Source organism: Molossus molossus, unplaced genomic scaffold (genome assembly GCF_014108415.1).
Source record: "Molossus molossus isolate mMolMol1 unplaced genomic scaffold, mMolMol1.p scaffold_m16_p_22, whole genome shotgun sequence".
Lineage (NCBI taxonomy): Eukaryota > Metazoa > Chordata > Mammalia > Chiroptera > Molossidae > Molossus > Molossus molossus.
In genome coordinates, this window is record NW_023425358.1 from 25,580,159 (window position 1) to 25,607,625 (window position 27,467).

Genomic DNA, 27,467 nt, shown 5'->3' on the forward strand with positions numbered 1-27,467 from the left:
GTCCTCATTCTCTTTCCACCTGTCTCCCCACCTGTAAAGTTGATGAGTTAAAGTGTAACCTGTCAGCTCTGAAGCTGTAGGTTCTCGAGTGATTAAAACAATACGTTTTGAGTCAAGAAGACTGGTTGTGAACGGCTCTGCCACTTGCTTGCTGTGTGACCTCAGGCTAATTACCTAACTTCTCTGAACCTCCTTTTCATCTCCCATAAAGTGGGCTTAATGGCATCTACTTCATGGCACAGTTACAAAAATCCAATAAACTAATATATATAAATTATTTAATATACAGTAAGTGCTTAATAAATTGTAGTTACCACTACCAATAATGAGATAAATGTGGCAAGTACAATTATGTCCACTTATTGTCAAGACACAGGAAAATCAAAAAAGTTGGAGGACTTTATTGGTCTGGAATGAGTCCAGGTATGGGTGTTTTCTGAAAAACTCCCCAGGTGAGACTTTGAGAAACTCTGCCCTAGAGAAACTTTCACACATGCGCCAAAGAATCAGACAAGAATTTCACAGCAGTGCTGTTAGTAATAGGGAAGGACTGGAAACAATCCAAATGCCCTTCAGTAGGTAAATGAGAAATACATTCTAAATGGAATACTACACAGAACTAAGTATATGAATATGAATATAAATCTCTAAAATATAATGCTGAAACCCCCCCAAATGCAGAAGGATACATAGAATATATATGTATAATATGCAGAACATTGCTATATATTATTTAGAAATATGTACATATGGATAAAAGCAGGAAGCCATGTATAGATATAATAAGCATCACATTCAAAGTGGTGGTTACCTCTGGGAGGGAGAGAAGGGAATGTAATAGGGGAGGGGCGCCCTTGAGCTTCGGTGCATTGGTAATTTGATATGCTATTTTTTAAACTGGGTGGCAAGCACACAGGCACCCATTGTATTAGCTATGCCTTCTGTATGTCTGAAATATTTCATAATTTAAAAATAAATATGCATAGAAAAATATCTAGTATAGTTGTGCATGGGTATTTTTCTTATTTATGTGTTCTATTATATCTATAATGATCCATCTTGCTTTTAAGAAATAGAGAAGTTGGTTATTTAACAAGAAAAAACAGCATCTCACTTATTTGTGGAATATGATGAACATAACAGTCTGAAGAATGGGGTAGTCCCAGAGACGTGGAAGTGGGGTACAGACTGACAATCCCCAGAAGAGGGGGTGGTGGGAGAGATAAACCACAGAAATTATATGCATGAACAATGGACATGGACAACAAAGCTGGGGACAGGGTGGGGAGGGAGGGGGAGGGGGGATCGGTGGGGGGGAAAAGAGAAACATCTGTAACAAAAATAAATAAATTAAATTTAAAAAATAATAAAAGAAAAAACAGCAGTTATGTTTGGCTTTTTTAAAGTGAGAAATATCACATTCACAAATGATTTGCTCTGAAAACACCACTTATTTGCATGTCTGAGATCTTTTTTTTTTTTTTTTTTTTTTTTTTTTTTTTTTATCCTCACCCGAGGACATTTTTCCATTTTTTGTACAGATAGAGTGGGAGGGAGAGAGAGGAAGAGAGAGAGAGAGAGAAACATCGACGTGAAGGGACACATCGAGTGGCTGCCACCCGCACGACCAACCAGGGCCGGGGACAAACTGCAACCGAGGTACGTGCCCTTAGCGGGAACCGAACCCGGGTCTCTCCGGACCGCAGGCGGACGCTCTAACCGCTGAGCCAAACCGGCCAGGGCTGCATGTCTGAGATCTTAATAGATTCGTGAAAATCAGTCCAACACAGTAGGACATGTGCCACATCCTGAGTCCAGAGCATAAGCCATCAGCCCAGGGACACCCAATCAGGGTCCCCAGAACTCTGTTTCTTGGAGGTGCCTCAAAAACTGGACCTAACCTCCCTGGGTGTGTCAAATAAAGGAGGATTAGCAGTCAGAGGGGGTGGCTGCCGGAGTCTCCTCTCCTGCAGCATTCTAAGTTAGGAGGGGAGGAAATGTCCAAGCAGGCTGGGAAATGAGAGGAACCTGGGAATGAAGGGAGCAAGAACCAGTATGATGTATTTTCTTTTAAATGAAGTCGAGTTCTTCTGGAGTCGCCCCAATACAATATAACCTCAAGTTGGAGGGTTTTGTGTGTCTAAGCAATCAAATCTGCCTCTGCCAGCAAGAAGTGCTTGAATGCTGTTTCTTAAAGGAGCATAAGGCTTTTTTGTTTTGTTTTGTTTTGTTTTGCATAATGGACACATTTCCCATGCAGCCACTTTCCCGGTTCTTTGTCAAGTGTCAAGGTAAGCTTTTAGAAAACTCCTCTGTGGGCCACTGGGAGGCAATTTCCACCCAGTACAGAATACTTAAGATGGAGAAAAACAACTTTTCAATATCGCTTCAGGGACCATATTTTGTGCATTTAACACAACTGAATGCAGACAAAGTCTAGAAAGAAAATTGAGTGTGCTCTCCTGACAAGGGGATTGAATGGGGGACGCGATGCCAGGTGAATTACTGCCCCCTGGTGTCCACAGACAGTGGTGCAATCATTTGCTGAGAGTCATTTGTGGCGTTGCTTCCTGCGTTCCCTGCCACCATCTCCTGCCCGTTTTATTTATTTATTTTTTATAGCCATTTTCAGGGACCTTAATGACTTCAATGTCTTTAAGGCTCATAGCATGGCTTTTCTATTGCCAGCTTTCTCTAAATTTCTGCAGAAACACATTCAGGTAAACAGACTCATTGACTGGCTTCCTGCCCATTTTAAAAGCCTTTAAGCAGGGATCTGGCAGCTCGCTCTGGCCGACAGGCAAACGTGCCAACTGTTTAAAAATCTAGCCCTGACACATCTGGAAAATAGGAAAATCTGTCAATTTCTGGACTGCACCCTAGCATAATAAATGTAGGCTAGAACTGAGAAGCTGCTGCCCACTTTGGACAAGACAGTGCTCCCACATTCTCCATACTCCCCACCTTTCCCTATTGTCTCATGCCCAGGCACAGTTTTACTCACTAATGGTTCTTATATAGCTTCTGGATTTGCTACCACGGACTAATCTCATTAAAGAGTTTGCACTGGCATCCCAAAAAGGAGTGAAGAAAGGATGGTATCTTTAAAAGTAGGTGATTAGCCCTGGCCTGTATAGCTCAGCAGTTGGAACGTCAACCTGCAGACCAAAGGGTCACGGGTTCTATTCATGTCAAGGGCACGTACCTGGGTTGCAGGTTCCATCTGTAGCCCCAGTCGGGGTCATGCAGGAGGCAACCAATAGATGTGTCTCTCTCACATCAATGTTTCTCTCTCTTCTCTCTCTCTTCTTCCCTCCCTTCCACTCTATCTAAAAGAGTCAATGGAAAAATATCCTTGGGTGAGGATTAACAAAAATAATAATAATAAAATAAAAGTAGGTGATTATATCACCTTATGCCTGGGAGGGGACAAAGGTCCACAGGCCCCATAATACCCAGTTCAGTGAGAGTAAGTGAACTGCTCAAGGTCACACAGCTAGTAAGTAGTGGACCCTGCATTTGAACACACATCTGTCTGACCCCAGAGCTTCACTGCTTTCCACCCCACCAACCATTCACCATCGTTAGCTGGTTATATAGCAGGCCCTCCTCTGGGAAAGGTCTTTACATTACTGCTTGGGCCATCAGAAGTGATATTCAGGGGACCCTGAGAGAACAATGTTCCAGATTTTTGTTCAAAAGATACAAACAAGAAGCCCCAGAAATAACCACAATCCTGATTTTGTTTCTTAAAAACTCCATGGTTAGTCCTACTTCAGATGTTTCTTATTCCAGTCAACATTTCTTGAGCATCTACCACATGCCATTCTTCATGCCAAGGGCTGGGACTTGGGGAAGTTGGAGCCAGTTATAAGCTATAAACAGGAGGCCCAAAGAGCAATGTCCCCACATGGTGTCTTTCATGACAGCACACCTCTGGCCTGGGCCTGGACACTTCCTTTTGTGCTGTGGGTCAGCGGCTTCCCTAAAACTGAATCAGACTGAGACCTACAAACAGCAATGGGGCCTCTTCCCAGTGGCTGGAGCAGGCTGGAGCTCTGACAGTTTCTTCTGCAGATAACAAATCAAACAGCAATGACTTGGTGTCTTTTCTAGGAATAATTGCAGTAGCAGACACTTAAAACTTTGCCCTCACACAAAACCCTAGAGGATGTACTGTCATCATAGTGCCCCAATCTTACGAAAAGCACACAGGATCACGGGATCAGCGAGGTCAAATCGCTGAATGTACTCCGTTTGCAAGTGGTAGACGTGGGATTTGAACTCGGGGCTCTGTGATTCCAATGGTGACACCCACTACCACTCCCTCAGAATGGCTCCCCAAAGGGAATGTGAGTTGTGGAGGAGGTCAGATCTTGAAGGGTCAGGCGCAGCCAGGCCAGAGCTGAGCTGTAACACCAAAGCCGGCTCACCCGAGAGACGTGGACTTGTCACAGCGGGCTGAGCTGCCAGGCCGGGCTGCCCGACCCCGCCACCTCACAGCCTGCTGTGCCCCCCCTGTGCTGTTTCATGACTGAGCCAGTTTTCACTGGTCTCCAACTTCACCACAGCCCAAACTGGGGACTCCTGTCGGCATTGAATTGACACCAACAATCGGTTGACATACATCTTCTCAATGCTTAGAATTACTGGGCACGTCCTGGATGTTTCATATTTGTGAATTAAGATGGAAATTCGGGGGCGAGGGGGAGGGCTTCAGCTTTTTGCATGAAGGAAAAACTCCTCTCTCTCTCTGGGAAGCCAATACAAACAGCCAGGCCCTTCCCTGGAGGATCCACATTAAAAGTCAGGGAAGAAAAGAGAGAAGTTGAGAGAAAGGGGAAACGCAATCCTGGTAGCCCAGGTGGAGGATGAGACCTGGGCTGTTAAGTCAGACTAACAGGGTGGAGAGGCGCAAATCAACACCCTCATATTACACCTAGGGAAACTGAGGCCTGGAGAGATGTCCCGGCTGGGACCTGCAGGAAGGGCAGCAGTTCCAAGCTACCGGAATTGCGAGTTTCCGAGTTGCCAAGCCTGTACATAGAGCGCCCCAAAACCGCGTCCGCCGGCGTTCTCCGCACCCGCTACTCGCGCCTGTTGCCCAAGGCCCGCCCCTCCTGTTTTTTATTGGCTGCTGCGGGCACGAGACAAACACAAGCGCCAGCCAATGGGAGTGGCCCACGGCGAGTCTTTCCCCGGGAAGCCGACGGCGACCCGAGAACCCGGAAATGAGAGGGGCGGACCAGTGCGGAAAGCCAACCCGCGGTGACGAGAAGGACGGGCCGACCAATGGCGAGTCGGCGAGGGCGGGGCCAGAAGGCCGGCGGCGGCGGCGGAGGAGGTTCTGCCAGCCCGCGCCGCGGAGCTTGCGAACGCCGGGAAGGCGGCGGCGGGGGCCTGGCCGAGGTGCGCGGTGAGGAGGGGGCGAGCCCGAGGGCCAAAGGATTGAGCCGGGAAGGGTGCGGCAGGGCGGAGAGCCTGGGCCGGGTTTCAGAAGGAGCGGCTCCCCAGAATGACCTTAGTCCAGTCCCCGCCCCTCTCTGGGCCTCAGTTTCCCCCTTCCTAGCGTAGTGAGGGGTGAGAGCCGCGCCTCCGGGAACGCACTGCTCCCCGGTCTCGACACCCGCGTCCCCGGCGAACTCCAGCCCCACCGACGAGCCCGTCCTCGGGGAGCGCGCGCAGCCCACCTGGACGAAGCAGTGACCCGCACCGTCTGCGTGCCCCCACCGCACGCCAAGCGTACCCCCGTTAGAGCCCGTACCAAGCCGCTTCTCGTGTCCGGTGTCAACGGGCCAGGCTCCCCCGTTAGACTCAGCCCCGAGCAATCAACCTAATCAACCATTTCTGGTTCCTGTTGGCCTAGCACCGGGAGCAGCCCCGAGCAGGTGCACGGGCCCGGGTTGTTAGAGGTCAAGACTGCAGCACCCCGGACCCAGACGCACTGAGGATTCGTTCCCCAGGCCACTGTTGACTCCCTGTGGGCCTTCTGGGCATGGACTTACCCTGTCTGTGTCCCGTTTCCCTCGTCTGTAAAATGGAACTGGTGTAGCTTGCCTCTGCTGAAGGGTAGGTGAGATAACGCAGGGCTAGCACTTAGCTCAAAGCTCTGCACACTGGAGTTGCCCAATAAATGCCTATTGTTAGCATAATGGTGCTTGCATACCTGACCCCTCCACTCCCGCTGCCGGCCCCAAGCACAAGCCCACTGTCACAGGGGGCAAGGGGTCACTGTGGCCCACACCTGAGTTCTTTCTGAGATGCTCGACTACCCAAACTCTAGGTGGCATCCCAGCTGGACAGGCCAGAAAAGGAAGGTCAGAGAGAGGATCGGCATTGTGGCTAATGTCAGGACGAGGACAGAAAGAGGTGGCCGGCCATGCAACAGTAAATCAGGCCACCAGTTGTGCTTATCCAAGAATGGGCCACAGAACTGCCTGAGTCAATCTGGATACGTGTGTATGTTTACTTTTGTCCCGGATACTTATTGTTTGGGGTCAGAGGCCACAGAATTTGTGATAAAGAGGGGAGACTTTAGAGACACTGGGTCCTGAATTGAAGTCCTAAGGCTGCCATTTGCTCACTGGGTGACTTGGGGCAGAGACACTTCACCTCTCTAAGCCTGTTTCCTCATCTGAAAAGTGGGTTGACGTAGCATCAGCTCCTGTTGAAGGTTGCAGGAGGGTATGTGTAGGTCCTTAGTGCTTAGCACAGGGCCTGGCACACAGTAAGTGCTTAATAAATGCTGGGCAACTGCAGCATTGCTTTTCAGAGACGCACCACCCTGGAGGTGGCCCCAGTCCTTCCAGACTGGCCCCTCCCCATTTATATCCACTCCTTGCTTGCCTCCACCCTCAGGTCAGTGAGTTAAGAAGCATGGGAGTCTCCAAGCCCTAGCAGGAGTTAGAAATGTATCCTAAACGTGTCATCTCCTACAACTCTTGGTTCCTTTTAGATCCAGCTCTCTCCCAGACGACTGTGGGTATGTGCAAGGGGCCCACCCCTGAGTCCAGATGACACTCATGCCGATGGCTTCAGTGATGGCCGTGGTTGAACCAAAATGGGTCCCAATCTGGGGCCGCTTCCTGTGGGTGATGCTGCTGAGCATGGTGCTGGGGTCCCTGCTGGCCCTGTTGCTGCCCCTGGGGGCCATGGAGGAGCAGTGTTTGTCCTTGCTCAAAGGCTTCTACCTGCTCAGGAGCAAGTTGGACAGGGCACAGCACACCGTCTCCAAATGTACCAGCCCATCCACGGAACTCAGTGTCACCTCCAAGGATGCAGCATTGCTGGTGGTCAAGAGCAAGCCCTCTCCGGGTAAGACAGAGTGGCTGTCTCTCCTCAACTCTTGTTTTTTTGCTTTTTTGTGATTATGCAACATTTTACTGATGTTGTCATTTGTGTTATTTACACTGTTTAAATTCGGTGGACTAACACTGGTTAATAACATATAAATTTGAGGTGTACAACTTTATAATACATCTATATCTTCTATTTGCTCACTGCCTGAAGTCCAGTCACCTTCCATCACCATGTATTTGACCTCCTTTACCCTCTTTGTCCTCCCCCACTTCCCTTCCCCTTTGGGAACACCATTCTGCGTCTGTATATATGAACTTTGTTTGTTCATTTGTTGCTTTTTGTTTTATATCCCACTTATGGGAGAATTCATACAGTTCTTGTCCTTTTCCGTCTAAGCTCACTTAGCACAGTACTCTCAAGCTCCATCTATGCTATGGCAAATGGCAATATTTCATCTCTATGGCTAATAGTACCCCGTTGTATGTATGTACATCTTCTTTATCCATTCATCCGTCGAAGGACACTTGGGTTGCTTCCATGTTTTGTGAAGAATGCTGTGGTGAACATAGGGGTGCGTATATCTTGGTGAATAAGTGTTTTCAAATTTGGGGGGTAGATACCCAGAGAGGGGATTGCTGAGTCATACAATAGCTCTATTCTTAATTTTTTTTTCTTGATTTTAGAGAGGAAAGGAGAGGGAGAGATAGAAACATCGATGAGAGAGAACATCGACTGGCCGCCTCCTGCATGCCCCCCACTGGGGATCGGGCCCACAACCTGGGCATGTGCCCTGACCAGGAATTGAACCGGCGACCTCTTGGGTCCACACTCAGCCACTGAGCCACACCGGCCAGGCTGGCTGTCCAGTTTTATCACCATTTCTTGAAGACACTTTCCTTTCTCTGTTGTGTTCTTGGCTCTTTATGAAAATTAGTTGCCCATGTATGTGCGGGCTTATTTCTGGGCTCAGTCCTGTTCCACGGGTCTGTGTGTCTGTGTTCCTGCCAGCACCAGTTTCGATCTCTGCCGCTCTGCGCCTTTGCTGCATCCCACAGCGCGGGTGTGCCGTGTTTTCATTTCCCGGCTTTCTCACCGGGTTCTGCCAGGGTGTCTGGGGCCGGGGAGGCAAGCTGGCGAACCACGGCTTTGCCCTCCACCAGCAGCTGAGGCTGTTGGCACCATTTCCCAGCCGCCTCTACCTGGCCTTGCCCAGATGGGAGCCCGGAAGGCAGATCGATGCCTTCCCTGCAGGGAAGCGCCCTGCCCTCCTTACTCCGGGCTGTAGCACAACTTCTGCACCGCTGCACACTCGCTGGAGCCACAGTGGACTCTGAACCTTACCTGCAGCCACAATCCATGTCCCTCCCCGACCCCGCCTCCCCTACTTCCCATCTCAGATGTCCTGACGCCTGGATCTTTCAGGCGCGTGTGTGTGGAGCAGGGGATCCTTTGCTGAGTTATAGTTGTCCGACTTTTTGTACATTACAGGGCAGAAACCATGGAGTCTTCTCACTCCCCGTGACACGAGCAGCACTCTCTTCGATGCTTGTTAATGTGATAGATATTTAGAGTCTCTGTCCTGTGTGCAGGACACAGGGTATCACAGTGAAGTCAGCCTTGACCTCCCAGCCTAGACAGGCTGACAGGTGACAGATACAGTGCCATCCGTGTGGTGATGGGGGAGCCAGTGGGGCCACAGAGCACACCAGGAAGGCTCCCTGGAGGAGAGGATCCCTAAGCTGAGACCATAGTGTAAGCAGGAGTGACCCAAGGAAACAGTCATGAGGGGAGAGTGCTTCAGCAGAGACTAGAGGGTGAGAGAGCCTGGGGCCCTTGAACTAAAGCCCAGTATGTGTGGCTGACACCGACTTGGTGGGGGCTGGTGGAGGAAGACTGGATGTCAAGCAGGCCAAAAAGCACTAGGTTCAAAGAATTAAAGAAGGGCCCTTGTGCCTGGCCAGTGTGGCTCAGTGCACTGAGCATCGTCCCATGGACTGAGAGGTTCCGGTTCGATTCCTGGTCAGGGCACAGGCCCGGATTTCGGGCTCGATCCCCAGTGGGGGACGCGTGCAGGAGGCAGCCAGCCGATCAATGTTTCTCATATCGATGTTTCTATCTCTTCCTTCCTCTCTTTCTCAAAAAAAAAAATCAATAAAAAAATATTAAAAAAAAAAAAGAAGAAGGGCCCTTGTGGGGAGACTTAGGGCTAGGCTAGTACTAATGGGGAGCTAGTCACAGCCTGGCCTAGAGGCAGGGAGGCACCATCAGGATGGATCACCAAGACAGCCAAGAGCTGGAGAAGGGAGGGCCCAGTGGTGGGAGCTGTAGCCACAGGAACAGCTACTCAGCACGGCAGTTGGAAGGCAGGAGACCCAGGGATGCCTCCCAGGGTACAGAGAATGGCTCTGGGGATAAAAGGAAAACCACCAGCCGAGCACCCCTGGGGCTGTGGGGAACAGACACATCCATACGTGTAGTGGTACCCGGCATGCTGCAAAGCACGGACAGGCCCTGGCTTCCCCTGGGAGCTCAGCACAGTTGACAGCTCACCTGAATGTCCTTTGTCGCTCCCTGCCCTCCCTGACAACGCTTCTTTGGCTCTTTTCTAGCCGCCAAGTTGGAAGCCAGAGCAGCTTTGAACCAAGCCCTGGAAATGAAACGGCAGGGCAAGCGGGAGAAAGCCCACAAGCTCTTCTTGCACGCCCTGAATATGGACCCAGACTCTGTGGATGCGCTCACCGAGTTTGGCATCTTCTCGGAGGAAGAAAAGGACATCATCCAAGCAGATTACTTGTACACTAGAGCGCTGACCATCTCGCCCTCCCATGAGAAAGCGCTGATCAACCGGGACCGGACGCTGCCGCTGGTGGAGGAGATCGACCAGAGGTACTTTAGCATCATCGACAGCAAAGTGAAGAAAGTCATGTCCATCCCCAAGGGCAACTCCGCACTGCAGAGGGTTATGGAGGAAACGTACTACCACCACATCTACCACACGGTTGCCATTGAGGGCAACACCCTCACCCTCTCAGAAATCAGGCACATCCTGGAGACCCGCTACGCTGTGCCAGGGAAAAGCCTGGAGGAGCAGAACGAGGTCATTGGCATGCACGCAGCAATGAAGTACGTCAACACGACACTGGTTTCCCGCATCGGGTCCGTCACCATCAGTGACATATTGGAGATCCACAGGCGGGTGCTGGGTTATGTGGATCCCGTGGAAGCCGGCAGGTTTCGGTCGACACAGGTCCTTGTGGGACACCACATCCCTCCCCATCCGCAAGATGTGGAAAAGCAGATGCAAGAGTTCGTCCAGTGGCTCAACTCCGAGGATGCTATGAGTCTGCACCCAGTTGAATTTGCAGCCTTGGCCCATTATAAACTCGTTTACATCCACCCTTTCATTGACGGCAACGGAAGGACCTCACGCCTGCTGATGAACCTCATCCTGATGCAGGCGGGTTACCCACCCATCACCATCCGCAAGGAGCAGAGATCGGAGTACTACCACGTACTGGAAGTCGCCAATGAAGGCGACGTGAGGCCATTCATTCGCTTTATTGCCAAGTGTACAGAGACCACCCTGGACACCCTGCTCTTTGCCACAACAGAGTACCCAGTGGCATTGCCAGAGGCCAAACCCAACCACTCTGGGTTCAAGGAGACGCTGCCTGTGAAACCCTAACCCTTTAGGTCCTCCCTTGGTGACAATGGATTTCCAAGGGGAGAAAAACATCAACTTAGCATTTCTAGAAACCTTGTCATCTCCCAGAGCAGGAGACAGATGAGGAACTTAAACGTTCTTTACCTCCAAATGTTTAGTTAAAAGGAAAAAAAAAAAACCTAAATTATTTAGCCTTGTCTCAGAGATAACTTATAATTCAGCCAAGTTATTTATTTTCTTTTGAGCTAGTGTTGTGTGGTGTCTGCCATTTGTGCTGGTGGCCTATTCTTGCGGTGGTCCCAGCAGGCGTTGGGGGCACCAGTGCTCGTGTGACCAGACCAGGTTCTGGAGCAGAATTTGCACTAAGGGGGGGCGGGGGGCTGAGACTGGGGCGAGGTCCAGAGACATAGGACTAACTCCTCCAGATCTTTCTCTGAGACTTGGCTTTCCCGGGGAGGTCAGGCACTCTCGGGGAGAACCTGGTCCCAGTTTTGAGAAATGATTGAAAGGTTTTTTGCTTCCCTACAAAGAGATGAGTGTTGTGCTAATTCTTACTGGCAGGGCAGACTTCTGAGATAGTGAAATGAGTGTTGATAACATTTCTAGTTCGGTACCTTGCTTATTTCAAGGAAGAGCCATAGTTTGCAAACTCTAGTGTCGGAGGCTATTTTTCCACATTAAGACTATTTTTCTAACTAAGAATAGGGGAATGGCCAGCCTGATTTCTCTTTTTCTGTCCATGTTTCTCTCGCTTCCTTTGCAGCAGCCCAGACAGATGTTTTAGTCTAGAAGTTCTCTGGATCTTCACTGCGCCAGTGGGCAAGTCCCTCACCCTCCACTCTCCGAGTTCAACAGATACCACATCAACGCCAAATAAGCATTCTGATGGTGAATCAGAGCACTTTGTACTGAACCACAAAAAACCTTTGACCACAGCCAGGGCACATCCCTTTTGTCATGCAGTTTAGATCCACTTACTGACACCCTCCCCCCCCCTTTCCACAGCCAGTGTACTGTCCAGCATCCCCTCGGGGAAGCAGAATAGATTGCCTTGGAGTGGCCTTACTTTTCTAACTTATAAAAGGTAATACAGCCAAGCTGTCCTTCTATGGAAATAGACTTCTCTTTCGATGACGTGTGGCACAGGTGCCGTACCACTGCTGCTATTTCGGGAGAATGGCCAGGAATCACTGGTCCCCTTCCAGGGACAGAGCCCGCGATGTCTAACACTGCGCTGCACTTTGTCAGTGTCTGACTGATGGTGAGAATATACAGTGTTGTCTCCGGTCTGATCATTCAGATCCTGATAGTAATGAGATCACTGCTCCTACGAGCAAGTATTTAGTTTATAGTTAATTAATTGTATAATAAGCACATTCAGAAGTTTTCTGAAAGATTAAGGAAAATAAGTGTAAAGATGTACAAAATGGGCCCCAAGTGATGGTTATTCAAATCTTTGTAAAAAATATTTTCATACTTGTATGTTGCCATAAGGTATTTCTTAAACTTTAAATCTTCTCTCATCTTGGTTTTATAAGCACACCGAGGAAGCCTGACAAAGCGCTGGTTTTGTGCTATAGAAATTGGCACTTTAGCTCTATGTGAAGGATATTACAGTAACAAATAACTGACTCTTAATAAAGTATTTTATTGCATTAAATGAATGCCTGAGACTTTGCTGTCTTCGAGAGACGGTCCTGTCCGTCAGAAGGGTGCAGGAGGGGTGGTTTTCAAGACTTCAGTCCTATTTATGTTCTGGCAGCGGACCAGACCCGACAGGAGTCCAGAGGAAACCGAGACAACACTAGCTGGCTAAGCTGCCTGCCTAGGCTGACAGGCATGGGTTGCTGATCTTCACGACTCCAGTAACTAGAATGGCAGTTCATGTTTCTGTTTACCATGAGTTCATGATTTTCTGGGGGAAACACACAAACCCAGTCACATGTTCCTGAAAAATTGTATCTGGAACAGCCAGCAGGTATGATGGCTGGATGTGGGTCCTGCTCAAGTCCAAAAAGGTTCACCTGTTTCAGCCTGTGCTGACATCTGAAGGTATGAAGTGAGGTCAGAGGAACGGCCAATAGCAGGAGAGCCACACAGTGAAAACGGGAAGTGGCAGAGTAAAGCCACCCGACCCTGGAGGGATAAGGAAATAGCCATGGCTCTTTGGTGGCAGCCCCGACCGCCCAAGCCTCGCCCACCAAACAGGCTGCCGAGCGAGGTGAGGGCCCTCGGAGCAGCCAGGAGGAGCCAGAGCTACGGCAGCTTCTGGATGCTGTGAGGGAAGAAACACCCACTGCTGGAGTTTACTTCACAGTACTCCTCACACCGAATTTTTCTGTGCATAAGAAAGACACAGTAGAGGGGGACCTGCAGATTAAAAAGATATTATCCATCCATCTTATGGGGTGAAATTGACATTTATGAAGCAATAGGAAATTAGAAATTTGCTGGATGGTTGATGACACAGGTATTACTGCTCATGTTTCTATGAATGACGACGACCATGGCCTTTTTGAGTTCTCACCTTAGAGCCTTGCCACATTATTGTGGGTGAGTGCTATGACGTCTGGGGTACCCCTAACATAATGCACCGCGGAGGAGCAGGAGGTGGAGGCAGAGATGAAGAAAGACGGGCTCTGAGGTGGGAAGTGCTGGCATTCAATGGTAGGCACGTAAAGAGTTTATCTTACTATTCTGTTTCCTTATTTTTATTTTTACTTTTCCATTAAAAAATGTGGTGAAGCCCTGGCCGGTTTTTCTCAGTGGTTAGAGCATCGGCCCGCGGACCACAGAGACCTGGGTTCAGTTCCCACTAAGGGCACGTACCTCGGTTGCAGTTTGTCTCTGGCCCTGGTTGGGTCGTGTGGGAGGCAGCCACTCGATGTGTCTCTCTCACATCAATGCCCCCCCCCCCCTATCTGAAGATAAATGCAAAAATGTCCTCGGGTGAGGATTAAAAATAAAAAACTGTGGTGAAGCCTGACTGATGCACAAACACTCAGAAACAGATGAGCTGATTTCCAGCACATCTAAGAGAATTCCCGACCCCCCACCCCCACCCCAGAGCCTTTCTAAAGTAAGTTTCCCCTACTGGACTGGCAATGTCGCTTTCAAAGAAACAGATATTTGATTAAATAGTATGGGTAAAAAAGCAAAAAGGTAGTGCTAAACTGCCATAAACTGAAGACACATCACAGCCAAAAAGATTCCAATCAAAGTGACCATGGGATTTGACTTACAAAAGTTCTATTTACACATCTGTTAGGTGAAGCAAGGTACACACATTTCAAATACCCACATTTGAGTGAGCAGCTGGGTACCATTCTGCAAGAGGTTTTTCAGAGAACTTCAGTTTAATAAACAAAGCTAAATGAGGAAAATTTGTTTGTACTTGACATTTAAACAAAACCAAAGGCTAAAGCTCAGTACTTAGACAAAACAGTCCACTGTTCACTAGGCAGAGGAAATGGCCCCAGCAGGTGGCACACGGAATTCCTATAGAAACAAATGTACAAATATTTTACTTTTAGGAAACATAAAACAATGGGTGACATGTCATTTTGGAATACATAATATAAAAACTCAGTCCCCTTGAACAAAAATCCATCAAATTTTTTTATATGACTTCCCCTACCCCACCTCTTTACTAAAATAGGCCATTCTGGTGATTTACTAGTATCTGCCATTCTGTCTTTTAAAAATTAAAAGAGCGACGGGCACATGTACTATGCAGAGAGTAAGAGAAGTGTCTTATAAGAAGGGGCCTGAGTTGGCCAAAAACATTTGGACAAGTTTGTCTCAAAACGGCGTGTCCAAGGAGTTCCACTCCTGTATCTCACTCTTAAAGACCAAAAACAGCGTAGAAACCACACGCGGTGTCCAACCTGTGGCGTGCCTGTTCTCCTCCTGTCACCCTCAATGTGAGGGAACACGTAGAGCCTCTTTCCTTGGACACCCGTCCCCTGCTGTCTAAACCGGGGAGGCACGTGAGCGCAGCGCTGCCCGGGCCCTTCCATACCCAGGGTACAGCTGGGTGACAGGTGGTCCTCCCAGCCAGCAAGAAGTAAGGCATCTCCCTTCTCAGAGTCCCATTCACTTTCTCAGCAGCAACTTGGCAAAGTCAGCATTGGACATCTTGGGAGCCTCGGCGACTGCTGGCTTCGGGGCAGGGCCGTTCTCGGCCTGAACTACCGCCGTGCTCGGGCGTTGCAGGGCGCGAGGCAGCAGAGAGAGCTGGGTCCTGCCCTTCCCCCGCCTGGAAGAGCAAACACGGAATGTACCCTTTCCAAAGCAACGATTTGGGGCCCCTGGTTCTTTTGTGAAAATAAGCCAGGAGAGTCTAAATCACTCAAAGTTCAAAAGTGAAAAAAATAGGATAAGATAAAGACTATGTCTCCTTGACTGACTAGTGGGTAAAAATCACGTTAAACTACCGTGGCCTTCTTCCTAACGTTGGCAAGGACACACTGCAATATAGTCACCCATGGGCAGATAAAACAGCTGTAACCTTCCAGACCTCACCAAAGCCCCTGGCAGTTGTGCTGGGTCAGCCAGCAGGTAGACAGCTCCTGCAGTGACAGCCAGAGCTGCAGGTGACCCTGGCAAGCATATGGTTGTCAGCTCTCTTTAAATATGTGGATTCCACTAGCAAAGAGGACTTTAATCAGACTGAGAAAAATTTGACCTTAAATAAATCACAAGTGTAAATTGGCAAACACCAGGAAGGGTTCCACTTCCGGGCTTGCTCTCTACAGGGACACATTCTGGACACCCTGCTCCGGTGACTACAGTGGACAGCAGGCCCTGGCTTTCTGTCCTAACGCGCTGTGCTAACAGGAAACCAACCCATCGTGGAGCTGGCCAGGATGAAGTGTGCATGGCTAGCGCGCAAATACTCACGCTCCGTATATCTGCCGCGGCACTATGGGGGCCCCTGGTCCTTTCCTTGCTTCTGGCTTCTCGGGAGCTTTCCTCTGAGGGGGGTTGCTGATGGCCACTTTGATGCTGTTCTCTTTGACAGTCATGCCATCCATCTTCATGACAGCCTGCGATGCCTGGGATTCACTTTCGTACTCCACATAGGCCAGGCCCTGAAAGAGGCCAGTCAGGTCAGATGCTGCACAGCCAGGACGTGACTTCCTCCCTCAGGTGGGGGGAGGGCGGGCCAGGACAGGGCAGGCACCCCAGCAACAGGTGACCTTCCCCACCACTGCCATCCTTAGTCTACAGGTTTATTCCCCCCGCTACTCTTTCTCCCCATTTCTGCAACTGACTGTAAGAGGAAGACACGGACCAGTATAAATCCAGCAAATGGCCGAGGTGGCCTGGACATGGGGAAGCAGCCCAGCTGTGCCCTAACATCTGTGCCTTCATGCCACCCCCTTATCTTACTCTAACTCTCGATTAACCTGGAGAAGGAGAGGGGGGAACAAAGTAATCCAAACTCATGCTTAAACAACACTGCTCAAGATGTGGTGCGAAAAGGACTTAATGCGAGACTGAGAAGGGACTCGAGGGAGGAGGTAACAGGGAGTCCAGTGGAGGGACCCGAGGAAATGGCTGGAGCCTTGTGAAAAGGAGTCTGGGCAGGAAGGAGGAGACTGCAGAGAACAGCCCCTCACCCCAAGTCCTCACCCATAGTCCAGGATCTGCACTATGCTCCCTGCTAATTTGTGGTAGATTTGGTTGCTGTTATTTTAATGCCTTATTCTTTTTTTTGTTTGGTTAATCTCTTCCTGAAGATTTTTTCCATTGATTTTTATAGAGTGGAAGGGAAGGAGGTGGAAGGGAGAGGGAGAGAGAAACATCGATGTGAGAGACACATCGAATGGTTGCCTCCCAAATGCGCCCCAACGGGGGCTGGGGATTGAACCTGCAACCCAGGTATGTGCCCTTGACCAAGAATTGAACCTGAGACCCTTTGGTCCAAGGGCCAATGCTCTAACAGCTGAGCCAAACTGGCCAGGGGAATGCCTTACTCTTTGTAGTACAATTAGCTACAAGCAGGTTAATCTGACTCCAAATGCAAGTAGAGCCTAGTGTACCTATCCTGTTATCTTCTGTTTCTTAGCACACAGACTAGGAGGAACCCACTCTAGAACTCAGTGATCTCTGCAGTTAGAACGAGGTTCTCCCAAGCCTCGGAAGGCAAAGAGCCGGCCATCCATTCCAATGCTGACCTTTGGTTTGCCGGCCCGGTTGGTAACCAGCCTGATGTCCTTCACAGTGCCATGAGCCTTACAGATCTCTTCAAGTTCCTCTTTAGTGCAGGAAAAAGGAAGGCCTGAGATAAACAGCTTGTGTTTCTCCAGGACAGTGCTGTACCTGAACACCTAAGGAAGACAGGAGGGGACACCGATGACTGGAGGCCCAGCCCAGCACACCGGCTAGCCCCAGCCAGCACCGGCCTCATCTACAGATCCGGGCAGACCGGAGCTTACTCTACGTGCTGGGAATTGTTAACTAGGTCACCCCAGGCATGTCATTCAACCTCTTGAAGCCCCCACTTCCTCCTCTGTAAAATGACAACAATGAAAATAGCTATTCTCAGAGCGGGTGAGAATCCCATGAGGTAATCCATAAAACATTTAGCACAGTCCCTTGTCACTCCTATGCATTCAGTGGACAGTCACCATTATTACAGTTCCTCATTTTACGTCCATTTATCAGCAATGCAAGCTCCAAGTGACCGAGCCATTCAATTAACGTGCAATTCAGTTCTTAACAAAGCATAGGTAATTCCGTGTATATTTAAAATATTAGTTGCCGCACAAAAAAGAGTATTCAGTCGGCCTAAAGCAACTCTGCACGAAAGGCATTCTTTTTTCCACAAACATACCTTAAAATCAGGATTTTTGCTCTTATCCACACAAGGGGAAACAAACATTGGCCTCCCGCCTACATCCGTCCGGTCCAACTGCAGTGCCTGCAGGGCCGACTTCTCCTCTTTAAACTCCACGTAGCAGTAGCCTCGGAAATGGCCCCGGTTGCTGAAGATGGGGCGGACCTCGACCACTTCCCCACAGGCCTCGAAGAGCGGCCGGAGCTTCACGTCCGGCTCCTCCATGCTGTAGGGCAGGTTGCTGACAAAGACGGTGATGTTGTCCTTGCTGCTGTCGTGGGGCACCTTGGGCAGGTCCCTCTTCGGGGCAGCCACCCTCTCCTGCTTTGAGGAGGGAGCGACATCTGCGGGTGCGCTTTTCCCAAAGAGTCCGGTTTCCGCTTCCAGGTCCGGTCCTTCTGCAGCTGGAGGAACGCTGTTCTCAACCCTTCTGCGTTTGGCAGGCTGCTCTACAGGTTGTCAGGAGAAAACAGCAATGATTACCCGTTTCTTCTCGCGCTGAGCTAGTCCACGTGCATGCTCCTCCCACTGCAAACAGCTAGTCTGCACAGCTGCTTGTGACCAACACTCATTCCCCTCTGCAGACCTGCATGCACCACACCTGCCAAGCTTGGCCCTGTCCCTGATTACATTCAGGTAAGTGGGCTAAGTCAAGCAGAAGTGATAACACTGCCTACTCTTAATAACATGAAAGGTCAGGGAGTTCAAAAGTACAGCTGGCAAATTCCAAGGCCCATCTCCTAAAAGGCCCAGGGCAGCAAGGGCAGGATGGGGCTTGGGGACCTGCATTTAAACGGGCACCTTGGGTCACTCTGAAGTATGTACCTCACATGTGGGCCATGCTCTGGAAAGCTCTACAAAGGGTCTATAGTTCCTAAAAACGTCCACTACTGTCTCGTGTCCTTCAAGAGAGTTGAGTAACATTCCACACCAACCCATTCTCTCCACTGTCTCCAGAGGCACTGCACTGAAACCCAGTTGGCATTGGCCCCCCCCTTTCAGACCCTGCCACCAATTTCCCCGCTTCCCAATGAAGTCTAACCCCTGTGTGCTGCCTTCAAGAGCAGCCCTGAGTAGGGCCCAGCCAGCTGCTCCAGCCTCACCACCCTGCACCTGGCCCCCACCTGGCACAAACCCAGTTTTGCTGCTCAGAGAAAATGCCAGGCTGTTCTGTGCCTTGTGCTTTGCTAACACCGACTGTGTCTGGCTGTCTTCCATTTTTAGCCTGACAGTCACTCCCTCCTCCCCAGATGCCGAGGTGCACGCTCCACTTCCCCATGAACTCTCCTGCAGGGAGCCGAGCCACACGTGCCTCCTTGACGTCCACCGTAATCCACACCTCCACCGGCTACAACCTGACTACGCACCCTGCAGTCACTAGTCCATTCGCCTTATCCTGCTAAACCAGGGGCTCTGAAGGGCAATGAGCTGCCACGGTCATTTCTGAAGGCCCCCATAAGATGTGCAAGAAAAAGTCAACCGAATGATGACTCCATGACTATTTCCCTCTGGCTGACAACTTCACACTGGGGGAGAGTACAGAGTTCAATGTCTAGACAATTCTTTACCTTGACTGACTCTGCTGAAACAAATCTGACCCATACTTGCCCATTCCTGAAGTTGAGAGTTGACAGAAACAATGGTTAGTAAGTTCTACCAAGTCAAAACCACAGGTGGGGGCACAAGGCAGGTGTGTGCAGGGTGGCTGGACTCTGAGTGGGAGAAGGGGATGCCCACACATGGGGCAGTGACACGGACAGCTTGTGGTACGGGAGCCCGAGGGGGTGAAGAGGGCACCACACAGGAGGGCAGTGGAGGCGACAATGCAGTGTAGGGGGTGGAGCCCAGGTCTCTGTGCAGGGCAGTACCTGGCACAGGGCACAGAAGTAGGCAGGAACAGGAAGGGTGATGGGCAAAGTTCTTTGTACTGCTTTTTACAATCTCTGGATGGTTGAGATGTTCCAAAACAAAATTTCTGAAAAGCTTTACCTTCCTCATCATCGCCCCACTCTTTCTCATCATCCTCGTCTGCTTTGCGCTTCTCTGCGCCTCTGGTCTTTTTCTTCTTTTTCAACACTTTCTTCTCGGCCCTGGCCCTCTTCCGGTGTTCGGCCTTTTCTTCCTCTTGCTGGATGAGGGCAGCTTCCTTCTCTGCAGCCTGGAAAATTGGGCACATGATGCATCACCAGACGCAGCAATGATGTGAACTCTACTGCCTTGCGATGAGAAGGATGAACAAGGACAGAGTGAAAATCCTTTACCCAAGTGACAGGACGAGATGAGGGAAAAGCAAGCTCCCCTGCCGGCGCTCTCCGGGCCTCTCAGGACGCTGCCTCTCAAGTCCACAGCATGTCATACGATAGCCCCAGTAATTATTCACCAAGAAAGAAAATAATCTAGGAAACTGGGGCCCTAATTAATTTGGACGTGTTCAGATTCCAATCACTAGGCTAAGTGAGGCTCCTTTTCATTGGCTTTTTTTTTGTTTTTGTTTTTTTGTCTATTCTAGTAAATTTTAGGGTCAAAATTCCCCTACTACATACAAAAGTATTTATTTTGGGGGTTCAAGTTTAAAACCATTCTAAAAAGTAAATATAAGACTGGTTTAAAAATTGATTCAGATATTTCATAATAAATACTTTCTAAGCAAGACACTTTTTAGAAAGACCTCAAAGATTTTGACAAAAAAAATATTCATCCCAAACACAGTCAAAATAGCGATCAGAGGTTCCCAAGACTTCAAATAAACAACATCATTACCTTAACCCTCTGCTCATTAACACGAGCTAATCGAGTTTCAGTTTTCTGAACGGCTATATCCCAATCTTCTAAAGTACCTTCATGGAAAGAGAAGCAAACTTTCAATTTGTAGGTTTTTGAAAGATACAACAACAGACTTTTCATTTCCCCACACTCTGGAGGACATAGTTCCCATCAGACAATAACTAGAGAGTCAGCTCCCCATTTTAAGACGACTTCATTAGGTACACTTAAACCTTTAGAATTCCAACAGTCCTTCCAAGGTGTGTTTAAAACATCCCTTCTCTTTTAGAAAAGAGACCTGAAACCCAGCATATGATCTGTTGTGGGTGCTCCCTGGCAAAGATTATAAAAACATTCCAGTGCAAAAGGTGTGAGACAATTATATTAAGACATTCGAAGAGTGTCTCAAATGATCGATGTTGGGGTGTTTCGGAATTTGTTGTTCTTTGGGTGTTTTATTTCAAGGTTTGAGGGTTCCCACTCCAAATCCAGACCAACGCTGTTTTAGAGCCTTCACACGGAGGCTCTAAACCTCGGCAGGCGACCACACGAGCCGTCTGCCTCTGTGCTCCTTGGCATGCACGGCACGCTCGAGCAGGGGTCTCAAGTGGAGTGATCCTGACTGCCAGGGAACATTCAGCAACATCTAGAGTCACTTTTGGTTGTTGTGACTGGGGACAGGAAGGAGTGCTAGTGGCACCTAGTGGGCAGAGAGAGGCCAGGGGCGCTGCTGAAGACGCTACAAAGCACAAGACGGCCCCTCCACAAAGATTTCTGAGAAGCCATGCTAGAACTATGGAGAGTCCTCCTTGGATCTGGAGAATCTCAGAGGATTTGATCTCATAGGGACCACCACATGACAGTCAAGTCACAGAGTGCCACTTGAGGGGCTGTAGCCATAACACAGTCTGTCCTTACAGACTCCGAGCCAGAAGCACAGAACCGAGGGTCCCCACCTTCTGTCCTCTCCATGGTGAGCAACACTTCACAGACGTGCTCTGGGTAGTCACTGGTGCACTGGACGGCCCGGTGCAGAGCCTTCCTGCAGTGCTGGGTGTCACCGTGTGCTCTAGGGCAGAAAGCAAACAGGCGCTGCCACCAGGACTCAAAGCAGAAGGCACACAAAGGGAGGGGCAGTCTTCCCACAGGTTGGTGCCACGGGAGCCTCTCGCTTCCAGCACGCTCCACATAAAACGTCTGCACACCACATCCGATGGTTTTGCAAAGAAAAGCTGTCATTGTCTGGACTACAATCTAAACTAGTTTTTTCTGGTTTTTTTTTTCCCCATGGAACACCATTTTCACTTTCTAATATGGAAATTAATTAGAGGTCTAGATAATTCACATAAACAAATTTGGGGGTCCTCAAATTCTATAAGAGTGCCAAGGGGTTCTGAGACCAAAAAGTTTGAGAACTGCTGACCAAGAAGAGTATTCAATAAGCTGTAATAGTGTCACCTCTGGGGCAGGATTATAGGAAACGTTCTATGTTCAGGATATACTGAATAAAAATGCTGGTCGTATCTTTATATTTTCCCCATGTTATCAGTATTACTGGATATATCTTATTAAAGTTATTTTATAGGTTTAAAACTGGTGCACTATATTTTTTCATTTTTTAAATATTTAAGCACAGATAAAGTCTCAAAGAATATACTCAAACAATTAACTAATGGTGGTTACATCTAGGTCCATGATCATTGGTTCTTTCCTCTGTGCTTTTTAGTATTTTACACTTTATATACAAAGCAAATATAATAAAAATTAAGTCGCTCACAAAACAGTCAAATAAAACATTCATGTCCAAAATTCAAAACAAAAGACAAGTTTTTTTAAAAGAAACACAGAGCTATAACCACCCAGGCACAAAATACTATGCTTGGTTCTCTATCCCCGCCCACTACTGAAAGAGACAGGATGAAGGAAGGTGGTGGCCCATTGAAAACAGCAAAGGTCAGACAGGTTACTCCTGACACAGCACTGCCTCCCCACCTCACGTCCTTACCTTTCCAGATTGTAATACTCAAGCCACATGTTGGCGTACTTGGCGTTTCCTTTGGTCATGATGCTGTCCCAGAGCTCCCGAGCTTTCTGCATGTTATTACACAGTCGAGCCTAATAAGCATTACAAGGCTCAGTTAGGAAAGCACCTGAGCCTTATGACACCCCTTCCAAAGCATACCTCACACTGATACACCTAAAAAGCCATCCCCGAACTATCAGTCACATAAATCCCTGGACATTACCTCGGCCGCCCTCCAGTAACAGGCCCAGCCCAACCACGTCAGCCTTTCTGCAGAGACAAGCCTCACGCTGTCTGCCTATGCCTCTTGCTGGGAACAAAGATCGGGAGCCTGTGGGCGCTACAACAGTATTGGCTAGTCGCTTCTTACTTTTATCAGACTTAGCTACAAGTGTTCAATTGGAGGGGCAGTGCAGAGACAGGCAGTCTGATCTAGAAGCCAAAGCCAGCTCTGCCACTAAGTGCCTGGGCAAGCTGCTGAAGCTCTAAGCCTCAGTTGCCTCAACTTTAAAATGATTACAACACAAACATCCCAGCCAGAAACTACCCAATAAACGTTTCTTTGACCTGACTCCCCCTCAAAGAATGGAACATCAGAAGTTTATAGTTGTATGAGCTGACCAGGGCAGGTTCCATGTCCTACTCCCGTTGGGGTCGTTGGTCCAGTAATAACATTCAACTCATTACATCCTGTAATTATCTGTCAAACTGTCTGTCTTCCACACAAGATTAAAGCTTTACTAGTGCAGGGACGTGTCTACCTCATTTCCCAGCACCCAGTCAATGCCTGGCCAACAGTCCACACCTGATATGCTCTCATGAATGAGGCACCGAGCAAGGGAGAGGAGAAGTAGAGGGTGAACGAACACCTGGCGCTGACATTTGCTGCACACCTTCTCCCTGGGAACTAACATTTCCACCAAGATATAAACAATGTGCATCAAGCTAGGTACATAACACGAGTCCCCACAGAGCCTAGACCATCAGCTGGGATTCTGACTCAACTTCAGCCACAGTATCAGACAAAGGTCCTTCAAAGGTAGATGAAGCTGAAGGAATTGTCAAAAACATTTACCTCAATCCTAGCCCAGTTCTGCATGATCATGCAGCTTGGATCTCCACTCTCATTGAAACCTTTAAAAATAGAATTAGTCAAAATTAGAAAGTAATTTAGAGACAAAGAGCCTGTGCCTGAAAACGCACATCAACTGAGAACAGGAACTACAACTGGACAAAGCAGGAAATCAGGGCCACACTTACGTTCTTCCACCTCTTGTTTCAGATACTCCAAAGCACGAGCGAATGCCGACCTCAACTCTTCCAGCTCTTTACTGGAGTCTGGAAGCAAAAGAGGTTTATGAAGCTACAAAGCACTTTTTTTTTTAATCCTACACTGGAATTCCCAAGGGCCAATTTATGCACCTGACATCATGCTGAAGACACAGAAATGAAAGTGGCAGCCCCTGCCCTCATCACACAGTGGGAAAGAGACACTGAAGCAGAGCACAGCACGGGCAGTACAATGACAACAGTGAGCACAGGGTGCCACGCGGCGGTCTCCCAGCCAGTGGAATGGCTGAGGCCATGTGCACGAGCATGCAAGAATGAGTAAGACAACCGGTTTTCACTGCTATTCTTTTTGAAGGGGGAAAGGAGAAAGGAAGGGGAGTCCTGCAGAGGTTCAAAAATTTAACAGAGCCTGGCCGATTGAGTGTTGTGCCATGGACTGAGAGGTCCTGGTTCTATTCCTGGTCAGGGCACATGCCCAGTAGGGGGCATACAAGAGGCAGCCGATCGATGTCTCTCTCACATCGATGTTTCTTTCACATGGATGTTTCTCTCTCTCTCTCTCTCTCTCTTTCCCCCTTCCTCTCTCTCTCTAAAAAATCAATAAAAACGTATTTTAAAAAAAGAAAAAGATTTAATAGAAACACAGCAGTCTTACTTATAGAATTATTTTGGACATATAGAAGGGAGAGGAGAAAGAAATACAAAATGAGACCGAAGAAGCTGGTAAGAGCCAGCATAAAACATTAAAGACCATTACTCTCTTCCTTTACAATCCACAGCATAACTTATTAAAGACTTAAATAGCTAAAACTTCTGGGGGAAAAAAGTTACCAATGGCTGGTCTACAACATTTGCCCAATCATGATGTATTTGGGCAACTAGAACATCTCACCAAAAGATATGTTAAGAAAAAGCATAGCCCTGATATAAAGCACATGCATTAAATACCTTGTTTGAAATCAACCCTTCTCCTCAAGTAATCAAGGTGTGCTTGCCAGATCTCCACATAATCAGTGGCCTGGATGAAGCCAGCACTCAAAGCTTTCTCGAAGGTCACTGGAGTTGAAGAAAAAGACAGGGTTTGTGGGCAATTCATAAGGAAATTAATACAAAGCTTTCAAAAGTATTATGAAAACCTCTACTAACTATAAAATACTGTATGATTTAACATCATCATAAGATGCAACAAAGTGAAATAAGCTAGAAAGAAATGTTCAAATGAAAAGCTACTACAGCAATGCACCAGCTGTTCTAGAAAAGGCAATAAGAATTCCAGGATAACTAAGTTTGGAGAGGAGACTCCTGGAAGATCACAATAAATATTAGCATGTTAAAAAGCTCCAAGAAGCAAAAGGTATAACCAGTTTATCTCCCACTTAGAGCACTTTTTGTCCCTATTACCCACTATCCCAGAGTAGCATCCTGGGGAACGCTGATTTAATGACTTTGTCAGAACTCTAGCTTCTGACTTGGGACAAAAAGCTTTGAAATCGTCCCACAAAAACTTGCGCACCAGAAATCACTTGATGATCAACTCCATGTCTTTCCATGGCCAAGAGGTACCGACTCCACAGGGCAACTGTCCAGGGGCAGTTTCTAACAGCACGATTATGTACAGATAAAACCAAATCCTTGACTTTCAGCTGCCGATCCTATGACAAAGAATTCCAGGGTAAGGAGATAAATTTTTATGATTAAGACTTCACCATCCACAAGACATTTCCAGCACAATCAACGGACAAATGAAATTTCCTTAGAAATGTCTCTTGTGACTGATTTCTTCAACAAAGAAATCACAAGGAAAGTAAGGGAGAAGAGAGGTGGAGAGGGGAACCTATAGATTAAAACTGCCTTAAAAGCATCAGCCAATCCTAACGTTTGCATCCTGATTCAAATCTTTATACATATATATTGAAATATTTACCAAGGAAATGTGATTTCTGGATTTAATTTAAAATAACATGGAATGGGGAAAGTAAGGATACAGATGAAAGTACATTAGTACTGTTAGGTAACTGTTGAAACTGGGTGATGGGTACATGAGGTTTCATTTTACTAATCTGTCTACATTTATGTGATTACATTTTTCCATAACAAAAGTTTAAAAAATTATTATAAAATCTTTAATAGTAAAACTATGCAATTTTTTGTTATTGGTCGGTTTAAAATAACTTAAAACACTAGGAAAACTTCCTAAGTGAGCTGACAAAGAGAAGAAAAAGGAGGATGAAGGAAAAATGAGAAGCAGGGGCGAGCAGCATGCACTAACTCCAAGCACACTGATTTTCTTTAAGTATATCCCAAACTGGTAAAAATAAAATGAAATCAGAACAGTTATCTTACTAGGTACTGACTGTAACGGATCCATAAGTCAGGAACGAGGCAGTTCTCAACCAGGGCACGCTCAAAGATCAACTGAATACGGGCAGGATCGCCGATTTTCATCTCAAAATCAATGTACGCTTGATATTCGGCCAGCCTGGGTGCCTCTGCTTCCAACTGGGACGAAGGAGAATGGCAATGAACTTGAAATGAGCTGCTTGACAGTGTCAGGAAGCACAACAAATCTTCCTATTCAACTCTGGTGAGACTGGCTACACCAAGAATCACCAAACCCTCTCAGAACCTCTGCACACTGGGATCTATAATTTGATGGGCTGAGTGAGAGCAAAGTGTCCCCCATTCATGGCAATAGCCACAAAGGCACTTTAAACCTTTTTCTAAATCCAACCCTGGACTACAGGAAATTTAAATCTCCCATCAGTCAGGAACTGAATGAAAGAGAAACACCTTTGCCAATGAGCAATGTGAGTCATCTTTCCAAAACAGAAGTTATTTTCAAGGCCTTCTGAGTGGAGAGAAAGCAACCACACTGGATTAACCCAGTGCCTTGTGCTAGTTCAGGTTTCTCTTCCAAATGCCAGAGTACAGGTACATGAAGAAGATGGAAGAGGCTATACTGAAGGTTTACTGAGCCAAAAAAGTACAATCAAAAGTCTTTTCAGACTAAATTCTCTTCTTCAACTTGTTTTCTTTTCAGTGACACTCTGCTGATAGTCGAAACAAAACTGAACTGGCTGAGGATGTCATTAATGAGACTTTGTGAAATACAATTATATACATATCATTTACATGTAAAAAGGGACAGGGAGCACATGCAGGCCAGCAAGAGAGCACACGTGCTCTGAACATAGAAAGATGATATGTCTTAGAGCTGCAGTTCCTAGTAATAATGACAAACAAGATACCCAGACACTGTGTCTCTGAAAACAACTAAACTGCCAGATTAAATACAAAAACATCTTGAAAATCATCAACAAACTGGTAAAGAAATGAGAAATACTAAGGACAAGATCTAAGTGAAGGTGGTTAAGCTAAGCGAAGGTCAAGCTTTTGCTGGCTTAAGATACATTAAAACTTGGATCGTCATAACAACCCTATGAGGCAGGTATCATTACTATCCTCACCTTACATTCAAGGCAAATGAGACACAAGGAGGCTAGCCCAAAATCAGAGAGAGCTACTAAGTGGCAGAGCTAAAATTCAAACTGGAGGTAGCCTGGCCCTCAATATCTGTGTTCTAA

General features: G+C 47.8%; 2 protein-coding genes and 1 non-coding gene across 4 annotated transcripts in view; 1 reads left to right on the plus strand and 2 right to left on the minus strand.

Moving 5' to 3' along the window:
* Positions 1 to 2,614: 2,614 nt before the first annotated feature.
* On the minus strand, positions 2,615 to 2,744 carry LOC118640471. Its single transcript, XR_004961388.1, has one exon. It is a non-coding gene; the product is annotated as a small nucleolar RNA SNORA33 (small nucleolar RNA).
* A 2,617-nt stretch (positions 2,745 to 5,361) lies between these two features.
* Positions 5,362 to 12,589, plus strand: FICD (FIC domain protein adenylyltransferase). The gene is made up of 3 exons (XM_036277314.1): positions 5,362 to 5,409; positions 6,956 to 7,314; positions 9,909 to 12,589. Exons 2-3 carry the CDS (start codon positions 7,014 to 7,016, stop codon positions 10,982 to 10,984), a joined length of 1,377 nt encoding a protein of 458 aa, XP_036133207.1. The 5' UTR covers positions 5,362 to 5,409; positions 6,956 to 7,013; the 3' UTR covers positions 10,985 to 12,589.
* Positions 12,590 to 14,202: 1,613 nt separating this feature from the next.
* Positions 14,203 to 27,467, minus strand: part of SART3 (spliceosome associated factor 3, U4/U6 recycling protein) — a 28,450-nt gene continuing 15,185 nt past the window's right edge. For both annotated transcript variants that reach the window (XM_036276680.1, XM_036276679.1), the window contains exons 7-19: positions 26,227 to 26,382; positions 25,397 to 25,535; positions 24,832 to 24,939; positions 23,854 to 23,931; positions 23,669 to 23,727; positions 22,576 to 22,685; positions 21,527 to 21,639; positions 20,568 to 20,644; positions 19,797 to 19,965; positions 17,805 to 18,256; positions 17,146 to 17,298; positions 15,866 to 16,056; positions 14,203 to 15,221 (exon numbers count right to left, since the gene is read on the minus strand). In XM_036276680.1, coding sequence (XP_036132573.1) covers positions 15,059 to 15,221; positions 15,866 to 16,056; positions 17,146 to 17,298; positions 17,805 to 18,256; positions 19,797 to 19,965; positions 20,568 to 20,644; positions 21,527 to 21,639; positions 22,576 to 22,685; positions 23,669 to 23,727; positions 23,854 to 23,931; positions 24,832 to 24,939; positions 25,397 to 25,535; positions 26,227 to 26,382 — 1,968 coding nt within the window. In that variant the 3' untranslated portion in view covers positions 14,203 to 15,058. The remainder of the gene's footprint in view (positions 15,222 to 15,865; positions 16,057 to 17,145; positions 17,299 to 17,804; positions 18,257 to 19,796; positions 19,966 to 20,567; positions 20,645 to 21,526; positions 21,640 to 22,575; positions 22,686 to 23,668; positions 23,728 to 23,853; positions 23,932 to 24,831; positions 24,940 to 25,396; positions 25,536 to 26,226; positions 26,383 to 27,467) is intronic.

Bases quoted from the DNA above. Each gene is read 5' to 3' on its own strand.
- FICD (XM_036277314.1), top strand. From the start codon at position 7,014: ATGACACTCATGCCGATGGCTTCAGTGATGGCCGTGGTTGAACCAAAA. The intron at 7,315-9,908 runs GTAAGACAGAGT...GCTCTTTTCTAG, and splicing joins CAAGAGCAAGCCCTCTCCGG to CCGCCAAGTTGGAAGCCAGA.